Source organism: Mchenga conophoros, linkage group LG20 (assembly GCF_057382185.1).
Source record: "Mchenga conophoros isolate Kocher_MC1m ecotype Shallow Benthic linkage group LG20, M_conophoros_male_GT1.1, whole genome shotgun sequence".
Classification (NCBI taxonomy): domain Eukaryota; kingdom Metazoa; phylum Chordata; class Actinopteri; order Cichliformes; family Cichlidae; genus Mchenga; species Mchenga conophoros.
In genome coordinates this window covers 2,706,457-2,731,467 of record NC_140545.1, presented here as the reverse complement: position 1 = coordinate 2,731,467, position 25,011 = coordinate 2,706,457, and the positions used below count along the sequence as shown (strand labels likewise).

General features: G+C 39.8%; 2 protein-coding genes across 2 annotated transcripts; one reads left to right on the top strand and one right to left on the bottom strand.

The window, feature by feature from the left end:
• Positions 1-1,250: 1,250 nt before the first annotated feature.
• On the top strand, positions 1,251-23,331 carry b4galnt1a (beta-1,4-N-acetyl-galactosaminyl transferase 1a). Its single transcript, XM_085259188.1, has 11 exons — positions 1,251-1,371; positions 4,202-4,392; positions 4,467-4,649; positions 5,014-5,120; positions 5,445-5,482; positions 5,581-5,761; positions 6,630-6,722; positions 6,825-7,012; positions 7,563-7,703; positions 20,516-20,753; positions 20,921-23,331. The coding sequence occupies exons 2-11, from the start codon at positions 4,202-4,204 to the stop codon at positions 21,130-21,132; spliced, it is 1,572 nt and encodes a 523-aa protein (XP_085115314.1). The 5' UTR covers positions 1,251-1,371; the 3' UTR covers positions 21,133-23,331.
• On the bottom strand, positions 9,170-14,694 carry LOC146550056 (uncharacterized). Its single transcript, XM_085259187.1, has 2 exons — positions 10,368-14,694; positions 9,170-10,287 (listed from the first exon to the last, which is right to left on the bottom strand). The coding sequence occupies exon 1, from the start codon at positions 14,286-14,288 to the stop codon at positions 11,787-11,789; it is 2,502 nt and encodes an 833-aa protein (XP_085115313.1). The 5' UTR covers positions 14,289-14,694; the 3' UTR covers positions 9,170-10,287; positions 10,368-11,786.
• Positions 23,332-25,011: the final 1,680 nt, after the last annotated feature.

Below are 25,011 nucleotides of genomic sequence, written 5' to 3'. Positions count from 1 at the left end.
TTATGGTTTTCAACATGCCGTGCATGCTGTCCAGACTTGACATGTCATTGGGAAGCACCTACAAAGAAATCCGTCACAATGAGAACATGTTCAAACCATTTGATTTTGTGACCAAAGGTGCTGGTGTAGTGACTTGTAATTGTGACAGCCCTGACACTTTGATATAAGTACTTGCTTTTGATGGATATATTATCTGTTTTGATTAAGGGACTTGCTTTTGAAGCATTGACTACTTATTTTGAACAACTGACTTTTCTTTTTGATGAAGTGACTCACTTTTGCAAGTTATCCACCATGTTTTGCAGTTTGCACTAATTGTTTTGAGAAGAGCCTTAGTAGTGGTGCAGAGATCAATTCTGTGAGAAATGCACCAAAGCAAATGAGGGAAAAACTGTAAAAGAAAAAAAGGCACTGTTAAGGAGTTTTTACTGTTTTATTTGATTATGCTTCAAATGTTATGTTATACTTATGTTCACATATTTCACCAGACAGTTTTCTGTTGAAACAAGAAGCTGACTCTGTGACCTTTACCGCAAGAGATCAGTACAGAAATACATATCCGTAGAAGTTGACTTGCAGTATCTTATTCTTAGAAATTGACTTGTAGCACACACACTCCGTGACACACACAGCTTACACACAGACAGCATCAGGACCTGCATAACAGGAAATGTGATTATATTTGCATATTGACGATGTAACCTATGAAAATAAACGAATACTGCAGTTCGGTGTGATTGCTCTCTGAGTATTTCACCCGTGCAGCACGTTAACTATCTCGAGTGTCTCAGTGTTGTTTATTCACCTGACTGTTAACTGTAAATCTCTGACAGGCACAGACCTCCAAAGTGGCCTGCAGAGTTACACTCTGTGTCGCCCACAAGGGAGCAGCAATGGAACACAGACAAAACCTGTAATCGGCCTGGCTGGTGTGACCCAAAAGGTTATAATACTTTTAAGTTATTGTAGGTACTGACGAGGCTTTTCTAATCATGTTTGTATATGTTAAGCCTTTGACTCTCCAAACATATTTTCTTTTAGCTTCAACCCTTAAAAACAAGTGTGGTTTTGGCAATATATTAATTTGTAACAGTACTATAGCACCACATGAATTTTACAAAACCACTGAATGGATAATAATCAGGTTTCATTCAGGGGACATTCGCACCTTTCAAAAATGGCCTTCTTTTTAAAGAAAATGTTTTACACTTTGACCAGTCGGAAGCAGTTGGTTTGTAAATGAGGTGTGGCTGTCAGCTGTAACGTATACTGACAGCCTAGAACCCACAAACACGTGAACGCACCCTATGCAAAGCTGGTTGGAGAGTTCTCCGCCGTAAAGAACGTCTTTATCGCAGGGAAGCAGCAACAGTAAGAAACATTTCTTTTTCCTGTACTACTGTCACATATCTTCTGAAAAAGTGCAGGCTGCTGGTTATATTCAGAGTGCAGTGGTTTTCTTTCATTTCCCTTTGTAATGGGGCTACAATGTGTGCGAATATGTTGTGCTAAATAGTTTTAATTGTCTAAGAAAATATGAAACGGAGCATTCTCATTTTGCCAAAAACTCTAACTAACATTTTTGAATGATCGTTTAGCCCCCAAGTTTATTTATCAAAAAAAAAAAAAAAAAAAAAAAAAGCGTTGTGGTGTACCAGGATCTAGTTAACTTTGAGCTGATTTGACTAAGGCTCTTGCTAGCACTGGGTTTTGCCTTCAGAGCTTCGTAGATTCAGCGAGGTTCTAGAAACATTCCTCAAACGACCATGATTTGAACTTCCTGTTCCACTGCATCCCAACGATTTTCTGTAAAATCTGTTGCGTCAAGTGACTCAGTGATCAATAAGAACAGAAACACTTTTTTAAAGTGTTTGCAAGCTGTTTTTAAAGCTGCCTTGCCTGGTTATAAGTACTGCAAATAAGCTACCAAGAGGTAAATAAATATAAAATAATTAGACAGCATCCCATTTCGGTAAGATGTTTTAATATATGTTTTAATATAAAATATTAATTTAATACAAGATATTACGTTTTCAGCTGGATAAATTAAAAGAAAGAAAATTATCTAGAATATATATATATATATATATATATATATATAGATATATATAGATATATATAGATATATATATCTATATATATATATATATATATATATATATATATATATATAGATATAGATATATATAGATATATATATATAGATATATAGATATATAGATATATATATATATATATATATAGATATATAGATATATATATATATATATATATATAGATATATAGATATATATATATATATATAGATAGATATATATATATATATATAGATAGATATATATATATATATATATATATATATATAGATATATATATATAGATAAGAACTGTTGCGCGTTACATCCTGTACCTGCTGATTTGTAAACTAAAGTCTGAAACTAAAGCCTGAAAGAAAGAGTACAGTAGCACTCCAAAATGCGAAGTTATATCTTTAAACACTGCTGTGCAGAAGTCTTCAACAAGCACTCAGTTCATTTGTAATATCATTGCTACATGTATATCCCCCAGTTCATCCAATACTGAGATGAGAGTGGGCATGTTTGAGTGTGAGACCTCGGTCTGAAACTTGATTGATAAGTGATCACTGTTAATAAGTGCCATACAAGGAAGCTACTGTAACAACCTCCAACAAACCACAGTGCGTGGTAAAAACCTGTTCCTCCTGAAGGTTGAAACGAAAAGCTAGTTTCATTACCTGACATATCCAATAATTCAGGCTATAAAGCAGGAAATACTATCAGCCAGTGATGAGTGGCTGAGTGCAAGTAAATAAATGATAGTTATTTCCCACATGCAATGCTAGTTGCCCTCCATATGACAGAAAGAGCAAACACATTGCACACTACACATTAACCCTAGCTCTAGTTTTTAAATGATAATGTCAGCACAGCAAAATTGTACTAATATTGTCATGTTTTCTAAAAGTAAGAACTAATTAGGAGGGAAGAATACGGACCAAATAAATCAAAGACATTAATTAAACTTCCCTACTGTAGTCAGGCTGATCTATTCCTTTGCATTGTGTGTTTCCTTCTTAATAAAAAATGTTTCCTTCCTTTAAATTATGATAACACTTCCTTTTGTGTCTTTTGGAAGCACAAATTTGACATCTTAAATTGGCAAGTCAGTAAGTCTGTATTTTCTTGACAATATCTTGGAAAGTGGAAACATTAAATGAAAGCAGATCTACAATTTTTCACAAACATAACCATTTACAGCTACATTCAGACTTCAGTTGTTAGGATTATGCGTCCGCTGGAGAAGCAGCCAATGTAGCTCAGTCAGTTATATAAAAATACCTATTAAAGACCAACATTGATTAATTGATGGTTACAAACGATCACAGATGGTCCTACAGACTTGACCTGCTGCCTTTCAAATGATTATCTACACAGGTTCTGTAGTTGTAGATTTTGTTTATTAAATCCCACAGAAACTATGATACCGACAAACTGCTGTTATTGTGTATATATATATTTATTTATATTTCTTCATACATTCTTATATAGTTCTATACTGTGTATTGTGTATTTTGTTGTACAGTTATTTCATTTTTAACCTTCATTTTTTTATATTTTATTCCTTCCTAGTTAAATTTACCCTTTTTAATTTTTCATATTTATTTCCTATCCTATTCATAGCCTTTTCCTTTTTGTTTTCTTTAGGTCACGAGCAGTTGTCTAAGCATTTCACTGCATATCGTACTGTGTATGACTGTGTACGTGACAAATAAAATTTGAATTTGATTGTGGTTACACAACCAATGATTTTCCAGTTCAGACCACATAAAATTGTGATGATTTGTGCATCTGCAGCATAATACGTCTTCAAATAAGGTTTGACAGTCCTAATAAAGTTAGGTAAACTTTATCTTTGAAATTATAAGTCTACAAGTTCAATTATTTTATGGTTTAGTACTTTGTACTGTAGTCTTCAGCACATGTTTGCAGTGTGCATGTCTGGCTTTCGGCCTTGCACCTAGATAGGTTTTCCATCGAGCACTAATAAAGTGTAGGCTCATTTCAAGTTTCCAATGACCCACTGAAACACAGTAATTCCAGTGTGAAACACATAATGTCTGTCCCTCCCAAGCCACTTTGCTTTATCAACCTGATGATATCTATACAAATTTTCTTTCTAGATGCACAACAGTTCTAGGAAGTGTGTTCAACTTGCTTTGCTTAGTGGAATTCTTCTGGTCGCCCTCTGTTATTTTTGGAAACCTAGCAGCAAAGAAGTTGACATAAGCTCAAGCCAGGTTACTGGGAAAATTGGAGACGCCACAAATGGTTATAAGGACATTTCCTACCACATAAAGGAGGAAATGGCAAGGTGTGTAAGTGTGACCTTTTCTTTTAAATTCAAGTTTTTGTTCCTATTACTTAACTCTTTGTTATTTCCAACAGTCATTTGGCTCAAAATGCCTGCGTATGCCAGGCTGATGAAGAAACCTTTCACCTACCATTGTCAAATCTGCTCTTTCCACACGTGTGGGCTCACAATCTTGATCAAGCATTTTTGGAGCTCCACCCTGATCCTGAAAGTGTAAAGCAGCACAGAGCTGATGAGTACAACAACCTTCAAGAAAGGTGAAGCATGTTTTGCATCTTTTGATTAAATAAGGAATGGTTTATAAGATTTTAGATGACAATCTGGAAATTTTCCCACATCAAGCAACCTTTTCGTCCAAGAGGCTTTTAATATACTTAGCAGAACGGCATTCTTGATACAATCTGCAATTGTCTATGATCATATTTTAAAGTAAGATATTTTATTTATTTTAGATATACAAGAGGATACGTGAATTTAGGTTTTTAGATGTCACCTGTTAAATTCACTATCAAGCCTGAGTTGATCAAATAAATTGTACTGCTCTAAGTGTACAGACTACAACTGTAAAAACTCACAGCTTTTATGTTGTAGTGTGTGTATATCATTGTCATGTTTCCAAAGGTCCTACAATCCTGCAGATGTGCTTAATGTAGCTGAGGCCAACAGTCCTCTTCAGTATCCTACCCAGGGGGTGCTGGTGCGACCCCTAAAGACAATCATCATTCCTGGTAAAGGCATATTTAACATGCAAAAAAACATTGAAACCCAGTCTAACTTTTACCTTTAAAAGGTCAGTTACACTGGGCCCTACTTTGATTGAAAACACTGTGCATGGTATAATACAGGATGCAGAACAATCACAGGAAGGTTAAGTGCATGTGTGGTCTTTTTATTTAAAGCTACAGAAAGCAAAACAAAACTTAACCGTCTGTGTTCTACATGAGCACTTTCTTGTTAAAAAGAGTAAAACTGCTATTTAAATGGGTGCATATTTTTAAATCTTCTATTTATATAATTTCACTTTGTCTCCAAAAATAACCGTTTCTCTGCAGGTTTAGCCCTTAAAGAAGAAACAAGATCAGTTCACATGGTAATGCCTCAATTATTGTCTTGCACTTTTTTTTTGTCATCATTTTAAATATGATTATTTTTAATTCTTTATTGCAACCAATGCTTATCCTGTAACAGGTATCTTTGACTGCAACACTTGGAAGTTTTGATGTTGCTGCTAAGGTGGACATGGTCTCCATCCAGGGAGTGGGAGAGAAGAACATGGTTCTGTCGAGTCCTCTTCTCTCTGCTCTGAACAAACAACTGCAGTTTGTCACCTATACAAACATCGTGTTTCATCCGAAGACAGCAGACACAAGTAAAGCTATGATGTGGATATGAAACTGATACTAAAAGTGCAATGTAGAATGAACCTGTTTGAACATATAAACAGTTAGTGCACCCCCACCCACAATGAGACGAAAGGAAGGCAAAGTTTGGTACGTAACTTTATACAAGCAATTATTTTCTTATCTATTAAATAAATAAATGGGCATTAGAATACAAATTTAAGGAGATTTAAACTCAAGTAGATTTTTTTAAAGCATTGACAGTATTTGATTAAAGAGCTTACACATGCTAGCTAAGCATTAACCATTACAGAATGATAGATGATATCCGTGAACTGGAGGTTACAGATGGCAGTCTGACAGCCGTGTGCATTTTACATTTACTGCTATTTCTTGACTCATTATGTATTTCAGGAAGTTAAAATGTAAGTGTACTATTCAGTTTTTTTCAGCTCCTAGTTGATGATAACATCAGCATATGTCACACTTGTAAAGACAAGAAAGAAACTACTTTAATCAGATCAGAATACTCAGAACTAAATTAAATAAATCGATATATTACAATGTTTATAAAGTATAAGAAATAGCTCTAATATATACAAATAGGACTGACCACAACAAAAATAAAAAGGAGTTGACCAATGTAATGTTTGAGGAATATTCTTGTCCAGAAGGTTCCAATAGAAATTCAACTTGACCACATGGTTTAAAAGCCAATGAAGTAGGTGAGTGAAGGCTTCTCCAGTGGGTTTTTTTAAGACATGTCATTGAGGGCGGGGCTGTGCTTAGGCAAATGCAGCTTACAGCTTCATGTGCAAAGGTTATTTTCACAACGATAACTGCCCATAAATTCTGCAGCTGGCCTTTATCATTTTGTTTGTTTGTTTCATTCTGCAGTTCAGTTTGCAACTAAAGATCACCAGTCATTTTTCACCATCAAAATTGAACACAGAAACAATCCGAAACTTTACAACTCGGGATACCAAAAAGGTTCGTGAGCAGTTACTATGAACACATGTAAAGTTTAGCTTTTTGATGCACAGTGTTTAAAAGTCACATGAGTATTTAATTTGTTGTTCTTGTTTCCCTTAGAGTACAATATTACAGCTCTAGTTACCATCGCCACCAAGACCTTTCTGCGCTATGACAAACTGAAAGATCTCATTGACAGCATAAGAAAATATTATCCCACCGTCACTATTGTGATAGCAGATGATAATGAACACCCTCAGCCCGTGACTGGTCCTCATATTGAACACTACATTATGCCATTTGGAAAGGTAAACAAGTTACTGTTTCTGTATGTAATAACCTGGGCCCTATTCCAGGAAGCAAGGTTAGTGAAAAACTCTGAGTTTGTTAAGCCTGAGATGAAGGACACTCTTCTGGGAGTTCCAGAAAGAGAGTTAACTTCAATAACTGGAATAACAGACTGTGAACTTAACCTGCTTGCTGGCAGGTTTTCTCCAACAATCTGAGTTGGTCTCCAACTCTTCCCCTTCTGCTTCACTTTAACCACCTTGTTTACTTTATTTGTAGGACCCAAATGCAACATATTTACTTTGTTTTTGTGTTTTTTATTCAATTTAAAAATGCCCTCAAACGTAATACTTTTATCTTTAGTTTGTGCCACCTATTTCCTTGTTGCTATGGTGAATCCTAGTATCAGAGCTCCCCTGATAATCGCTTTCTTCTCTCTGCCCAAAACTGTTCTGGAACCAAAACTCAGAGTTGCTCATCTCAGTCAGTTTGACCTGCTTCCTCAAATAGGATCCTGCTTTGCCATTTTTACTGTGGTTATTCTATTATTGATTGCTTTTGTTTATACAGGGTTGGTTTGCAGGTAGAAACCTGGCAGTGTCTCAGGTAATCACCAAATATGTACTCTGGGTGGATGATGATTTCATCTTTACTGCAAACACCAAGTTGGAGAAGATGGTGGACATCCTAGAAAAGACCACTCTGGATCTGGTAAGACGATGCAGTTGTTTTTGTTTGTTTGGTTGTTTTGTTTTGTTTTGTTTTTAAAGTGAGCTTAAAGGAGTGGCCTGAAACTTCATGCAAATATGCAAACTAGTAATTAGAAAAGCGCAATGTCACTGTGCCCTTACAATCTTTGATTATGAGCAGAATATTCAGTTGTTGCTGAAAGAAATTTAATCACTAGAATTACCATTTTACAAGATTAACTTGTAAAATACAAGTTAACTTCCTTTTCGTGTCATAATTTTCTGCCACTGTATGTTTCTATTTATTCATTCATTTATTACTTATAGTCAGGAGCAGAAGGGAAATGGTGACTGCGTTTTACATTTCTTTTCCCTGAAATTGCCCTGATGACAAGTCTTGGGTGCCAGTTTTGGAAGTGCAGTGGTGATGTAGATCTGAATTACCAGTCAAAAGTTTTAGGAAACCCAATTTTTTATTTATTTATTTTTTTAAATTGAAAGTCATGCAGTTTCCTGTTAGCCGCCTATCACAAAAGCTGTTGTGGCTTTGGGTCTGCCAGACCTCTTCCTGTCAGTTTGTCCCAGTTTCTGAGTCCCTTTACTTGTACTCACGCACACGTTGACTTTCCTTGCAAAGTCTCTGTGGGAAAGATTTTTTTTTTTTGCTAGCAACGCACTACTTTCTGCAGTACAATACTGTTCAACTGATGCTCACGAGCGTATGGTACCACAGTGTGTTTCAACACTGCTTTTATGCAGACAGAGGGGGTTTGTAAGTAATCCAGAAAAGCTGGAAAACCTGTAGCAACTTGTAGCACCAGCTTTCAAAGCTTGATCAACCTCCATTGCTGCAGAAAAGCTTTAAATTGTTATCCCATTTTGTGTTCCCTGAAAAGGCCTTTTTGTATAATTCTGAAATGTACATTATTTTTCAGTTTTGGGTAACCTTACCTTTTTTTTTTTTTTCCCTCTAAACCTCTGGCAGTTCACCACTGACCTTTGTACCATTTCAAGCTATTCACTGGGCTTCATGACACAAATTGCAATAAATAACGGGAAAAATTGGAGTATGCTACAACTTTTGATGGATAATTTGTATATTTGACACATTTTGTCCTCTTTGTCCACGGTGTTCTACCATGCAGGCAACGAATGCAAACAATGTAATTGTTTGTATGCCGGCTTGCACACATACGCGAGAGGCACGAGAGTTCTTCTTTACTGATGTTTACTGTGCTTCTCTTAACGTACACAGGTACACCGTAGAACTGGTGAATGCATATGTACAAGGAAATTATATTTCAGCAAACATATTGCAATATAAAATTCACAAAATATAAACAAACATACCACTTTGGCCTGCAAGTAGACAAACGGTGTATTTGGAACTTAGGACTTTTTATTTCTTCTTTGACATTCACCATGAGCAGCTTCTGACCTTTTTTCCCCAAAACAGGAAGTGACCTCTGCCCTTACCTTAAACTTAGAAAACTTTAACCGATTATTTACCATGTATCAAATTAACAGTACACCAATCTGGTATGCAAATAATAATAATATATTATCATGCTGTTTACAACTACATGAATGTACTAATTGCTGTGATTTATTACTGTTACTGAAGGTCCGCGGCTCCGAACCATAGTAAAGGGACCTCTGGCTAATAGGTCGGGCTCGTAGCCGAAAACTAGCTTTACTTTGTTGTCTGGGTCAACTTTGCTATTGTGACCAAGTGGTCGGCGGGGTTATAAACAAAATAATAAACTTGACAACGCCACCTAGGGGAATTGCACCCCCAGGAAATATATTTAAGATAAATAGATAAAAGGAATAAAAGGACTCCGCACAGATTCAAGGATGCACACTGAGGCAGGTTGGCTTCCAATACTAAAACAGTTTTATTTATAGAAAAAATAAATAAAATATTAAAAGTCAAGATGTAGCGTCATTATTGACAGTGTCCTACAGTAAAAAAATAAAACAATCGTGGAACTTGGACTTACCAGCAGCCGTGGAACCAAAAGAAAAATCACACAAAAAGAATCACTGCAGCCCACCCAGTGCTGTACAAAAGAAAGTGTGAAAACGACCCACCACCTGAGGTCCCAGGGCCACTGGCTCGTCCTCCGTTCACTGAAATAAAACACAGAAAAATATGTTAAAAGGATAAAAAGGACACTGAGCGTCAGGCTCGCTACAGATCATCAAAAAACTAAAACACACTTTAATAAAAGAAATCACACACGCACACACAGGAAAGGCTTATACCCCACGGGTCAAACTACCACTCGTGCTGGTAATAATTATTCTCAGGCGTAGGCCGGTCTGGCTCCCCACCGGCTGAGACCGGCAACCCAGGCGATTTGGAGTCTCAGCACGACGCTCGGGCAGAGTGTCACTTCCGCCCGATCACAGAAGCGTGGGTACGAGCAACAGTCCAAAATAAAATAGAAGAACACCAGGCGAACCAAAAAAAAAAAAAAAAAAAAAAGTGAGCCTACTTAATAAAAACAAGACAAGACAAGACAGCAGCTAGGCAGGCGTCTCGACTCTTTGCTTAAAAATCAGGCAGTTGGTCCCTGAGAAGGTGCAGCAGCAATCAAACCCTACAAACAAAAAAAGGCAAAGATAACCTTAATCGTCTCCAATTTACAAATACTAGCAGCTATAATATAAGCGGGCTTACCCCAAGACTGGAGGCGCTGTACTGTACGGTGAACGCGTCTCTCCACCACAGCTGGAGTAAAGACAGAGAAACAGCCGCGCTGTAGCGGGCCACAGAATTATGACTACCAGTTGCTGACTTTTGAGAGAAAGAGGTCGAAAGGAGGCCTACCTGTAGCAGTCACATAATCCGATTGTATCGGTAAATTAACCAATAGGCCAGCATTTACTGCTGTATCGCACCAGAAGCTCGGGAGGAATGATCCAACAAAAAACCGGCTTCCCTTTATACAGGTAAACACCCCCCTGTAATCAATATGCAGGTGGGTTCCTAATTAACCCAATCACATGATACAAGGAGCGAGTGCAGCGGAGAGAGAGCGAGGGTGGTAGAGCAAGCGAGAGAGAAAAAGAAGGGCGAGTAGCCCATCCGGCTACACTAGCGAGAGACAGAGAGAGGCGTTGAAAGACTGCTCCAACGGAACTTATTGTTTCAATAAGTTTCAACAAAGTAACTGTATTCTAAATACCACCTTTATAAACGGTAACTGTAACGGAATACAGTTACTCATATTTTGTATTTTAAATATGTAACGGCGGTACATGTATTCCGTTACTCCCCAACACTGAAGGTGTGTGGTGATTTGTGCTTTTACCAGTAAATGTCCTTTCTGAAAAGGCAAAATGTTAAAAAAAAATAAGTTTCATTCCACATCCTCTTAAAAACCCAGCACTTCCCCTCTGCTGTTGGACACATGAACAATAACCGTATGACTGTTCCCACCACTAACACATGACCCTACGCTGTGTTCACTGCATCATTCCATGTTTGGCACTGATCACTACCTGCACTCATGTATATATCATGTATATATCTATCTACTTAGCACTTTTAATTCTTATTCTTATTTTCATGTCTATTTAAGCGTAATTTATGACAGTATGTTTGCACTGAAGCACCGCAGCAATTTCCTAATGTTGTAAACCTGCTCAACATTTGGCAATAAAACCCTTTCTGATTCTGAGTTCACTTTTCCCCTCTGTGGGTGCCATGAATCTCAAATCAAATCAAAATCAAATCACTTTTATTGTCACATCACATGTGCAGGTACATTGGTACAGCACATGTGAGTGCAAAATACAATAATGTAAACAAGCAAAATACAAGAATGGCTACATCTGAAACTAATAAATATATGTACAATATATAATAGTATATGCATTTCTGGATGTGTATACTAAATATTTTTCTACGTGTGTGTGTGTGTGTGTGTGTGTGTGTGTGTGTGTGTGTGTACACATATTTTACAAATTAAATAGAGTAAACAATAAATAAAATATATAAAATAAAATATACAGAGTGAGACATGTGCAAAACAGTGGCGTTACTGTACAGTATGGAGTGCATAATGTTAAAGTTCCAGTAGTGAAGCTGAGGTGTCTATGACGTGTTCAGCAGTCTGATGGCCTGATGGAAAAAGCTGTCTCTCAGTCTGCTGGTACGGGACCGGATGCTGCAGAACCTCCTTCCTGATGGAAGCAGTCTGAACAGTTTATGGCTGGGGTGACTGGAGTCCTTGATTATCCTCCCCGCTTTCCTCAGGCACCGCTTCCTGTAGATGTCTTGGAGGGAGGGAAGCTCACCTCCAATTATCCGTTCAGAGCACCGCACTACTCGCTGGAGAGCTTTGCAGTTGTAGGCGGTGCTGTTGCCATACCAGGTGGTGATGCATCCAGTGAGGATGCTCTCAATGGCACAGTGATAGAAGGTCCTGAGGATGCGGGGGCTCATGCTGAATCTTTTCAGTCTCCTGAGAAAGAAGAGGCGCTGCTGCGCCTTCTTCACTGTTTTGTTTGTGTGTACTGACCACGTAAGATCCTCAGCCAGATGTACTCCAAGGAACCGGAAGCTGCTCACTCTCTCCACAGCAGCGCCGTTGATGGTGATGGGGGTGTGTACTTCTCTGCACCTCCGGAAGTCCACTATCAACTCCTTTGTCTTTGCGACGTTGAGGGTGAGATGGTTGTCTTGACACCAGTGGGTCAGGGCGCTGACCTCCTCCCTGTAAGCCGTCTCATCACCGTTGGTGATAAGACCCACCACTGTAGTGTCGTCCGCAAACTTCACAATGATGTTGGAGCTGTTAGTGGCTGTGCAGTCGTAGGTGTAGAGTGAGTACAGGAGAGGGCTCAGTACACACCCCTGTGGAGCACCAGTGTTCAGTGTGATGGGGGATGAGGTGATGCTGCCCAGTCTGACCACTTGGCGTCTGTCAGACAGGAAGCTAAGGATCCAGCTGCAGAGGGAGCTGCTCAGTCCTAGATCCTGCAGTTTCCTGTCCAGCTTCGAGGGAACGATGGTATTGAATGCTGAGCTGTAATCTACAAACAGCATTCTCACATACGTGTCTCTCTTCTCCAGGTGTGACAGGGCAGTGTGTAGTGTCAGGGCTATGGCATCATCAGTGGACCTGTTGTGGCAGTATGCGAACTGTAGAGGGTCCAGTGAGTCGGGTAGTGCAGAGCAGATGAAGTCCCTGACCAGCTTCTCGAAGCATTTGCTCACGATGGGGGTCAGGGCTACAGGTCGCCAGTCGTTCAGTGAAGAGATGGTGGAGGATTTGGGTACATGGACGATGGTGGCCATTTTGAAGCAGGCTGGGACTACAGACAGAGAGAGGGAAAGGTTGAAGATGTGCGTGAACACTCCAGCCAGCTGAGCCGCGCATGACTTGAGGACGCGGCCGGGAATCCCGTCCGGACCAGTAGCTTTGCGCGCGTTCACCTTCCTGAAGCACTTCCGCACATCCTCCTCAGACACAGTGTGCGCACTGACGTCATCCGCGGTGCGCACACTGTCCGGTCTCATGGTGTTTGCTGTGTCGAATCTAGCGTAGAATACGTTTAGATCCTCACACAGAGAGGCCGTGGTCTGCGGTGTGCTGGTTTTCCCTCTAAAGTCTGTGATCGTGTTTAGTCCCTGCCACATACTCCGAGGGTTGTCAAACTGTTGCTCCACCCTGTCCCTGTACTCACGTTTGGCTGCTTTGATCGTCTTCCGGAGTTGGTAATGTGCGTGTTTGTAGTCCGATGTGTTCGCGGAGGCAAAGGCGGTGCTCCGTGCCGCGCGAACATCTCCGTTAATCCAGGGTTTTTGATTTGGGAAGGATTTGACTGTTCTGGATGGGACGACATCTTCCACGCATTTCCTGATAAATCCGCAGACTGAGTCTGTGTATTCATCAATGTCCCTAGCAGCCACGTGAAACATTTCCCAGTCCGCGTGATCAAAACAGTCCCGCAGCGCAGACTCCGATTGGTCCGTCCAACAGTGCACCGCCCTCCGGGTTGGAGCTTCCTGTTTCAGCTTCTGCCTGTAGGCGGGCAGGAGCAGAATGGAGCGGTGATCTGATTGGCCGAATGGGGCGCGGGGGAGGGCTTTGTACGCGTCCCGGAAAGAGGTGTAGCAGTGGTCGAGTAGCCGATCTCCACGAGTGTTAAAATGGATGTGTTGGTGGAGTTTGGGTGAGACTTTCTTCAGGTTTCCCTCATTAAAGTCTCCGGCTGTGATAAACGCTGCCTCTGGGTGTGCGGTTTCCTCGCTGCTGATCGCGCTGTACAGTTCCCTGAGTGCACGGTCAGTGTCGGCTTGTGGGGGAATGTAAACAGCCGTAATAATCACTGCTGTAAATTCCCTCGGTAGCCAGAATGGCCGGCACTTAATCATCAGGTACTCCAGGTCCGGTGAGCAGAAGGATTTGACCGGGTGCACGTTCGCATAATCACACCAGCTGTTGTTGATCATGAAACACACACCACCGCCTCTGCTTTTCCCAGTAAGATCCTGTGACCTGTCCGCGCGATGCACGGAGAACCCCGGTAGTTGTATTGCGGAGTCCGATAGCCAGGTTTCTGTGAGGCAGATCACGCAGCAGTCCCGCATCTCTCGCTGGAATGAGATCCGTGCCCGAAGCTCGCACAGCTTGTTCTCCAGAGACTGCACATTAGCCAGTAATAAACTGGGTAACGGTGGTCTGTTAGTGCGCCGTCTCAGTCGAACCAGAGCGCCAGATCTTCTCCCTCTGCGTCGGCGTTTGCGGCCTCCGGGGCCAGAGAACAAAGGCGTCTCAGGTGAGATGAATGGGGGGTCTGCAAACGGAGCGTTCGTGTTGCAAAACTTGAACTCCGGAAAGTTATAAGAAAGACCGTCTTTTATGTCCAGTAAGGTTTGTCAGTCGTACACAAGGAGACATGTGCTACTCGCGAAAAAATGAAGGAAAAGTAAAATTAAACACAGAAAAAAGCTGTTGCTTGGGGGAGCTCGCGACGAGGCTGCCATACTCGGCGCCATCTTGTTCTCTTGTGAATCTGAAAGCTCTATGTCAAGCACCATTTGTGCAATCTCTGTGAGTCAACCTCTGTGAGTCCATCTCTGGGCTTTCTATTACCACATTTGTGGAGGCTGGGTTAACAGAGTACGTGACATTTCCTTTCAGAATAACAGGAATTGATATGTTTCACATTTTGTGGCCACAAGTGAAGTTAAATGATTCTGTTGCTAAAACCCAAATCGCTTCTTTAATGTCTTTGTCTTAACTTGGATTTTAGTGGGATTTGAGAAAACTACGGTAACTTTACCTTCCAAAACAAAACTTTAATTCGGTAACTCTGAACCACTACCATAGATTTTTAACCTGTGTCCATACTTAAAGAGGAAGAGAGACAGATGAGTCTAGAGTTTTACTTAAAATTGTGAAAGGGAAGTCAGACATTGGAACATGGAGGTGAAAGGTCAGAAGAAGACATGATATCATTATGAATGAGAAGACGTGTAGAAAACTAAATAAGAACCTTTATACACACACACACACACACACACACACCTTTATCACTGTAACAAGTATAACGAAATTAATTGCAGTGTCAAAAGAAAGTTTAAGTATAATTACAAAAGAATAGAATAAAAAAGTAGAGCATGATATTCAGTAATAATAAATAGAACCTTATTGCACATAAACACTATAGCACAGGATGTCATCCATTGCACTATTTGCCAGTTTGAATTGTAGGTGATTACTTGTGATTCAAAGCCCTAACAGCTAGAGAGTAGAAACTGCTATCTAGTCTATTAGTCTTTGTTCTGATGCTCTTGTATCTTTTGCCTGATGGCAGCAGTTCAAAAAAGATTATGAGTGGGGTTTGAGGAGTCTTTTATATTTCCTCCTTTCCTGAGACAGCAGAAGCGGTTGAGTATATCCAATGATCCCCTGGGCAATATTTACAATCCCCTGAACTTTTTTTTTCCTGCGCTGTCGTGCAGCTGGAAAACCACAGAGGGAGTAGCACAGGATGCTCTCAATAGAACAACGATAGGACCATAATGGAAGGCCTTAGTCATCACATGCTTAAACTCATCATATATTTTTGCATATGCTGAACAGGCAGTCAGACATGCTGTAACTGTGGGGTAGAAAACAGCATGAACACCATACAGCAGGGGTCTCAAACTCCAGTCCTCGAGGGCATGGAAAAGTTGCATGACACTGGCCCTTGAGGACTGGAGTTTGAGGCCCCTGTCATATGGAATATGACAGGTGTGGTTGAACTGCATGAAGACTCTGAAGTTTCTCTTCTCTTCTGGCAGGACAGGAATGTGGCCTTGTCCTGTGAGCCACCGTAAGGATGTACTTAAGAGTAGAACTGGACTGTCACCGGCCTCAGGCTCTTCACCCATTTCAAAAACAAAGCAGTCATTTAGATAAAATATTAGATATTGTTTACCTGTAAATGCACAAAGTAAATTTAGAAATGTAATTATTTTCAAGAATGAACAAGCACTGATAGTGTAATCTACAGCTGTGGCCAAACGTTTAGAGAATGAGAAGTGTTGTTTGCTTATTTACAAAGTTTGCTGTTTCAGTGATAGTTGTATATCACATTATATCACTTCAAACAGAGGTGATCCAGTAATGCTGCACTAATGAATTAGACTAACTATTCACTTTAGCTAAAGTTATTAAGTTAGCTAAAGAGTTGGGATGCTGTGTAAGACATAAATAAAGCTAAAATACAAAGGTTTGGACACCGTTTTGCATGTTTCCCTACTGTAGGGGTCTCTGCAAGCATACAGAGGGGGTACTCTGAGAGGGTACAAGATGACAACTTTGGAATTCTACTAGAAACAGTCGATCATATTTGTTTGTCAAAGCTGAATTCAGGGCAAACTACGCTAAATTAGCGTTTTTAGCTAACAGCTACAATAAGCATAACAGTTACTGTACGGCTATCATTTGTTAACATGACGCTTGTTCTTATACATGTAGTACATTTATTACCAACCTGAGAGTTTATCCGCTGGTCATTCGACATGACGAATGACTTCTGAAGTCTTAATTCAGCTCAAGACGCTGTAGATTCCCGTCAGTAACACTTTCGGTCCGCTAGTAAAACGTAGTTCTATTCATCTGCGCTTGAACCGGAACCGGATGTAAGTTCCAAAAAACTGAATTGTAGAACTGAAACTGAATCGTGAGAAGTGAAACTGAAATTATGTGAGAGCTGAATTTTTAAAGGATAAAATGCAGTTTCAAAGCAAATCAATTCATTTTCAAAATATAAAATTCAATTTCAAATTAGACTAATTCAAATTCAGTTTTCAAAAGCATTTATTCAAGTTACAATTCAGATTCAATCTCAGCAATTCAAATTTACCTTATTCAAATTCAGTTTCTGATGGCACAGATTTCTGCCCATGTTTCCACCCCATCTCCATTGATGTAAAGAGGTTTAATGTCCATTTTCTTTTTTCTGAAATCCACAACAATCTCCTTTGTCTTGGTTGTGTTCAGGAGCAGGCTGTTGTCCCTGCACAATGCTGTCAGCTGCTCCACTTTGTCCCTGTAGGCAGATTCATCCTCCCCCAGGGATGAGCCCGACCACAGTGGGTCGTCTGCAGATTTTATGATGGTGTTACTGTGGTGAGCGGGGGCACAGTCATATGTGTATAGTGTGAAGAGCATTGGGCTCAGCACACAGTCCTGGGGAGAGCCGGTGCTGATGCTGATGGCCGAGGAAATGTGGGGACCCACCCTTGTGTCCGGTTTGTCAGAAAGTCCTTAATCCATAGACAGGTGGATTATGGGAGTCCTAGGGTCAACAGCTTGCTCACCAATCTGTGAGGGAGGGTGGTGTTAAAGGCAAAGCTTAAATCAATAAAGAGGTGTGCGGAGCTCCTCTGCTTCAGGTGGGACAGGGTAGCATGGAGAGCAGCAGCGTCCTCAGTAGACCTGTTAGCCCTGTAGGCAAATTGGTGAGTATCAAACTACTGGCCGATACTCATTCAGGCAGGTTGTGGGTGATTTGTCTTTTTTCTTTTGGTAAGGGGACTATGGTGTAGGATTTCAGACGGGGTGACAGATTAAAAACATCAACTAAAAGTTAGATTTATTTAACTATTTACACTGTTGATTTCTGCAGTTAGTATCATAGTATGCAATAATAATGATAATAATAATGATGGATTGCATTTATATAGCGCTTTTTGGGGCCCTCAAAGCGCTTTACAATACCACTATTCATTCACTCTCACATTCACACACTGGTGGAGGCAGCTACAGTTGTAGCCACAGCTGCCCTGGAGCAGACTGACAGAAGCGAGGCTGCCATATCGCGCCATCGGCCCCTCTGGGGCTATAACTGCATTAGACACACACATCTCCTGTCTTTGTCAGTTCAGTTTCAACCATATAGAAATCTGCATGAAACATGAAAGCAGAACACCTGGTCACAACTGCCAAGAGTGGTAGCTCTCTGATAAGATCAAACAGTAAAGGTTTGAGAAAGACAAATGTCAAAGCACATAAAACACAGACAGATCAGCTCATCTCTGTAGATAGCATTTAAACTGAAAACATACCAGTGTTTGTGGAAAAACTCAGATAACCTAGAATCTGCATTTACTGGTTCTTTGTTTTAGTCAGTTCAGTAAATTAAGACTCTTTAAGATCAAAGTAACAAATGATCTTGATGTCTCTGGTAAGGGACCTCTGGAAGGTGAGACCTCTCTTAAACAGTATGCGACAAGGCTGTCTCAATCTGCTGAGACCATAGAAAGATGGGCCGCTGTCCTGTATGGCATTTGAGAAACCAATTCCCACAACTTCAGAGCCCTATACAATACTTCTTATCCATAATGAATAAGAAGTATTGTATAGGGCTCTGGATGTCGTCATTTATGCCCCTGCTTTCCTGTTCCTGCTTTAGTGCCTTTAGTGCCATCTCCTTTCAGCACTGACTGTGACTCATCTTCCACAGTTCTTCCTCACTCAGCTCGGTCATACCACGCATGACCATTATTGGTGCCATGGGTGATGTGATCTAACAACATTTAGGTGACTATTGGGTCAGCAGATTGAAGTTTAATCAAAAAGCTTGACTATGAGAAGTTATTGCTTAAAATTATGTTTTAGTGTTCAGATGCAGTTCTAATGTTCAGAAATCCACACATGGAAACGATGTCATTACATTACACCACATCATCCTGTGATCAAGACATGACCCGATGTCCACTACAAAAGACTTACGATTTTTTTTTTTTCAAAATCACAATTTTGCGGGGGGAAAAGCAATTGTAAGATATTATTTTCATGCAAAATAGTTAAATTATCTTTCAAAAAAAATAAAGATCAAAACATATTTTGCTCAGGCTCACAGGAGGAAATATTCCCCAAGCTGTGAATGACTTGCTATGTTTCTGTTTTGTCTTATTTATTTCCTCTGCACTTGATATCAACAGCAGCAAGGACACAGGAATGCTGCAACTGTTGAATGCAAAAGAATGCTGTTGACATCAAAGGCTGAGGAAGTTGGGGGAGGGTGGAGGCTGGGGGGGCTGTGAGTGGGTACCCTGTGGGATTGGTTGTCCATCAGCTCCTGTAGACATTATCAATTGGCCAAAATTGGAAATCTTTTCAAGTTACTATTCTCTCATATGTGCACTTTGCAAAACATTTGGATTTCTTTTTATTATTTACATTTCCATTCAAGGGCAACTCTGAGCACTGACACACAGGCTGTGTGAGTCAGAAACAGACATCCTGTAAAGGGATTTTCCAGATGGAAATGAAAACACTGGAAATAGTTCGTAGAAAGGAAATTCTCTACTGTGATAACACCATTTTATGTCCGCATATGGAAGAAGCACAAAAAAGAGAACAAGCAGCAAAAGAAAACAAATACTAAAGGAGGAAAATCCCTCAGACAGACCCAGAGACTGCGCAGAGACTGAGGTCACTGGCAGAGTCCTTTCAGCTAGGCAAAGAATATGCAGTTACATGAGATATGAATAACTCATACAACAGTGAAAGTAAGGATTCAGTTGTAATAGATGATGTTATATTTTCAGCATAGCTTAACTTTGATTTTCAAAATGTTATTACTCAGTTAGTCGTTTCAGCAATCCGATTACCTATAGACTGTGTTCAGGCAGTCATATGATATATTCTACCTATTGAAAGGCGTTAAGTAATATATATTTTTTGGAACAACAAAAATATACCTCAAATGAACTATGAAAATGCTTGAATAAAATATGTCATTGTCATTTCTACAGCAGATTTAAAGCCACAGGAGTTGATCCAAAGTGCTTTTCAGGTCTCCAAAAAAAGAAACCTGGTCTGTTCCAGAAAACATTTGGAAAAACTGTGAAGCTGTGTTTTGTTAACTTTGTTAACTACCAGTGAAAAGCAAAGGTCAGCTATTTAGTGCTCATTAAAATGTGCTCAGATTTAGCATTTTACTTGGTAAAACCAGGTTTGGTAGCTAATCATAGCTTTCTATGGCTGCCCATGCACATGGTTAACTGGGGAGCAACATTCACAAAGTCGATTAAGCCAGCTTCTATCAGTTTGTGCTCGAACTGAAAACTGCTAACAATGGCTTTCTTTCCGTACTGACGCACAACCCTAAATCAATGATCAGCCTTTCTTGAAGAGAAGAAACTCACAGTTGTCAGACTGTTTTTCTTTGTTTTTCTGTAATTTTTAAAATTTTTGAACACTACTCCAGAAATAGGGCCCAGATCCAAGTTGCAATGGTTGCCTAGTCAACGTATTGCTTCTTGAAACCATGCATATCTTTTCTGCCTTAACATTATTGTCTTACTGATTTCAGGTTGGTGGTGCAGTCAGAGAGGTGACAGGTTACACTGCAACTTATCGTCACACCATATCGGTGGAGGATGGCGGAAACGAGGGTGACTGCTTACATATCAGACTTGGCTACCACCATGCCATCAAAGGATTTCCCAACTGCGTGGTAGCTGATGCTGTCATCAACTTCTTCATGGCGCGGACGGTCAAAGTGCAGCAGGTTGGATTTGACCCGCGCCTCGCACGGCAGGCCCATCTAGGTGAGTTATTAATTGTTATCAGAATCACAATACTTCAATAATCCTTAAGGAATTTGTAGAACTTATAGAACTTGTAGAAATTACATTGATGAGTTTCTTCGCAATGAAAAAAAGTAAAGTGGCACAAAATCAAGGCTTGTGGAAAATGGAATACTTTCTTTTTGCAGAGTTCTTCATCGACGCTCTTGGCCACCTCCACATCGGCTCCTGTAGTGACGTCATTGTGAGTCACGCGTCAAAGATCATACTACCCTGGAGTAAAACAGACGTACAAAAAGCCTATGAAAAATTCCGCTACTCATCGTCAGCCACGAATGCTAAAACTCATAATGAAATCTTCTACTTTAAGAACAGGTTCAAATGCATGACCAGTCAATGAAGTGTGAGAAATAGTTTTGCTCGGGTAAAATAAGACAAACTGTTTATTTTGTTTTTTACTGACAAAAGAACTGGGTGGATTACCCAGTTATGATCTTTGGTATCCAAGGTTGGTGTTTGTTTGTTTGTCATTAAACATGATTTATTGCACAAAACTACTAAAGTAAAGATGAACACAGAGAAGCTCTTTTCTTCAGGGTCTCCAAGGCCAAAACAACAAATAAAACACCCTCTTTAACTATGAAATGAACCAAGAACTCTTTAGCCGAAAACAAAATACAATGGCTGAGCTCCCTGTCTAGCAAAAGCAGGAGAAAACGATTGAAACAAAAATGGCAGAGAACCCCTACCTGCTTCCACTGTGATTAACCAATTACCACTGTAAAGGCACACCGTTGCTCACAAGAAAGAAAGAAAGAAATGGGGGAAAGTGGAAGGGGCGTGGCGGTTTGAGATATGCCGTGGCTGACGAGCTGCAATACACCTCAGCTGCGGCTCATGAGGCAGACCTGGAACACAGGAAAGGGAGAAAAAAAACTCTGACAGAGGGAGAGCCACTAGAGGTCAGCGACCATAACAAACACTCAGGTCAGCACTCTTTGTTTTTTCCCTCTCCCCTAATGTCAGTGATTTCGCAATATCCTGCTGCTGTGACTGTGTCTCTAAATTTAATCTATGAAACCTTTAGTCAGTAATTTACGTAAACAGATGCTGTCTCTGTCTTTTCTTAACAGTATTTCTAAAAATGCTTGTTTAATATTTTTTAGAGTGTATCGTTTGTTTGTTTGTTTGTTTGTTTGAAAAAAAAACCTTAGCATCCATTTCCTGTTTATTTTTTTATATTAAATTTCTTGTTTTCTGGCTAAGTAATAACACAGAAAAACTGTGTAAGAGAGAGTGAGCACCCAACAGATTGACAGTCAATCTTTAAACAGAAAATATGACTTACATTTCGAGTTTAAGTGACACTCCTTTAGCAAATAGTGGCCTTGCACTTCTTTCCCAAATCCGATGGAACATTAAAGATGGTTCTCATTAATATCTACTACAGCCCCCTTCCACTCTAAGGGAGGCTCTTTTTTATGGTTAGTGGTTAAAGGTGTAATATGTGAATGAGTGTACATGTTTACCAAATTAGTACTTGTTTTTTTTCCCCAACATCTGCTGTTTCTTACTAGTAGAACCAAAGTTGCTCCTCAACTACCTCACTCAGTCTAGAGAGCAAGACAATCACTGGGCTGCAGAATCCTTTACATGACTATCATGACTTGTGAACTGAATCTGGTCAGCATTTACCTCTTTTACTAACCCCCCCTTTGCTGGGAGGTAAAGTTGGCAATGTTGTTAGTTCCACACCAGAATAGGAGCACATCAACCATCAGCTAAGTACCTACGTACACAGAAACAATCTAGCAATCATTTTGGGGTTGTTTTGTTCTGTGATATGAGTATTTAAATACAGCTTTGTTATATTTAAAATGATGTAATTTAAATAAAAAGCACAGATCCATTATGTGGCCATTGTTTTGTTAAAGCCTACAGGGCCTCAGGAGGAAGAGTGCGTCGTCTATCAATTAGAAGGTTGTTGGTTTAATATCTAGCTCCTCAAGTCAGCATGTCGAAGTATCTTTGAGCAAGACACCAGAACCCAAGTTGCCCCTGATGCGTTCATCGACACTCTTCGACATTGAACAAATGGGGTAAATAATGTTTGTCATAAAAAGCGTTTTGAGTGCTCAGTTAGAGTAGAAAAGAACTAAGTGGAAGTCCTTTATCCCTGTATTTTAGGAGAGAGGAAGTTTCCTCATCAGAGTTCATCATTTCTAATAACGAACACAAATTATGAATAAATAATGTGGAACCTATTTGTATACTTCTTTGTGTCTCACTCATATCGCCTCCAGCAATCCTCCACTCAAAAAAAAAAAATTGTGGTAACCTGAATATGATTAAAAATAATTAACAACACTTTTTGTAATGGTGTTAAAATCAGCCCAACTTTTATTTTCAAACACAAAGTATAACAGCCAACATACTGGACACTGTTCTGCTGAACAACAAACAATTATATTGCCATCACTGTTATAATCTTACAATGAAACAAAGTCTCAGATGTAATTATTCTGAAAATAAGTTTAGGCCTACCACAACTTTGTTTTGTACTTACTTATATAATCAAAATAAAATGTTTATTGTTCTGTCACAAGTGCAGTCTCTGATTTAAACAACACATTTGTTTTTCATTCCAACACAGGAGCTGGAATGTTGTAATGTTTTAAGGATGCTTGTTTCCAGTCCAGGCATTACTGCCTGAATGACTGTCATGGATCGAGGTGATCCAAATGTAGGTGCAGAAGAAAGTCTTTAACTTCCCTTAAGTACAGTGGCAGTGGATGTGGGTTGGAGATGCAATGAGCTTGAACCTGCAGGCGACCATCTTCACTGACCACACCATCTGTGACGGAGGACTCATCTTTCCTGGTGTCCTGCGAGCAAACAATCCTATTTTTTGGAACACAAACTTCATTGCCTTCTTAAAACATTTTTTCTGCATTTGGTATAAAACAGACTCCAATTTAAACAATCTCAGGCCCCCTCCCCACTGGAGAGGTGACATTCAACATCCCACTTGTCAGTCTAGATAGCCGTGACCACCACCCAACATACAATAATGTCATGAAAGCATCATTTTAAAAAGGGCTATGCAAACATGGCCAATAACTTTCATTCTAATGATCTTCAAAATGATTTGGGCAGAAAACAAATTTTGCTGTTAGAAAACTTGCAGACTTCACTATATGCAGTGTAGACCCTCTAAACTAAGTTTGGGGGATGTAATCTTTCAAGAAATGCAGACCAAACTGTTGTTTGTTTACTTACACAGCGTGTCATAAGATAAGATAAGATAAGATAAGACTTTGTCTGTGAAGGTTCTCAGTCATCCAGGTCATCGTAGTCAAAGGAGCTTGCAAAGAAAAGCGTCTGGACTCTTTGCAAGCTCCTTTGAATAAGACTTTATTGATCCCACAACGGGGAAATTTTTGTATCACCTCAGCTCAGGTACAGATATCAGAAGGAAATACAAAAATACAAATAAGTGCAATCAATGAAAAAAAGTAAGATAATACACTATATACAATGGTCGCATACACAGTATGTGGTTATGGATATGGTTGGAAATATGCAAGACATAAACTATATAGCTTGATATAGCTATTGTACCACTACTATTCCTATTTATAGAGACACACACACACACACGTGCACACTAAATATACATATGTGTATATATATATATATACATACATATATACCTGCACATGTCCATACACATGGAAGGTCCATTATGCATGAAGTGGTGACCGTGGATGTTCAGTGTCCAGTGACTTATGACATCGTGATTGAGGAGTTATAGAGTCTAACTGCTGTTGGGATGAATGATCTGTGAAAGCGCTCCTTCCTGCAGCGAGGGTGTTTCAGTCTCTGACTAAATAAATATATAAATAAAAATCCAACATTTACCTATTGGTAAATATTAGGGGGAAGGGCGCTAGTTAGTGAACGTGATTAGGCGGAAATCTCATCTGACATAATTAACACACTGCTGTTAATCGTGTCGCCACCTATAATGTATCTTTGGAGTAGTGGCGCCCCCTGGAGACAAGCAGTTAAAACTAGCGCCACCTCAAGTTAAATCAAATTCTGTTTGCTTGCTCTTTAACAATATTTTCGTGCCATCATTGGGCCTGATCTATAGACATTCAATTTCACTAGGATAAATGGCAACTAGAGGCTTCCCACCTGGCAAGACAGGCAACACCTCGGGGCCTCAGGCCAGAGAGTTCACAAACTTTAAACTGCACCAGTGGCAATGTGCAAA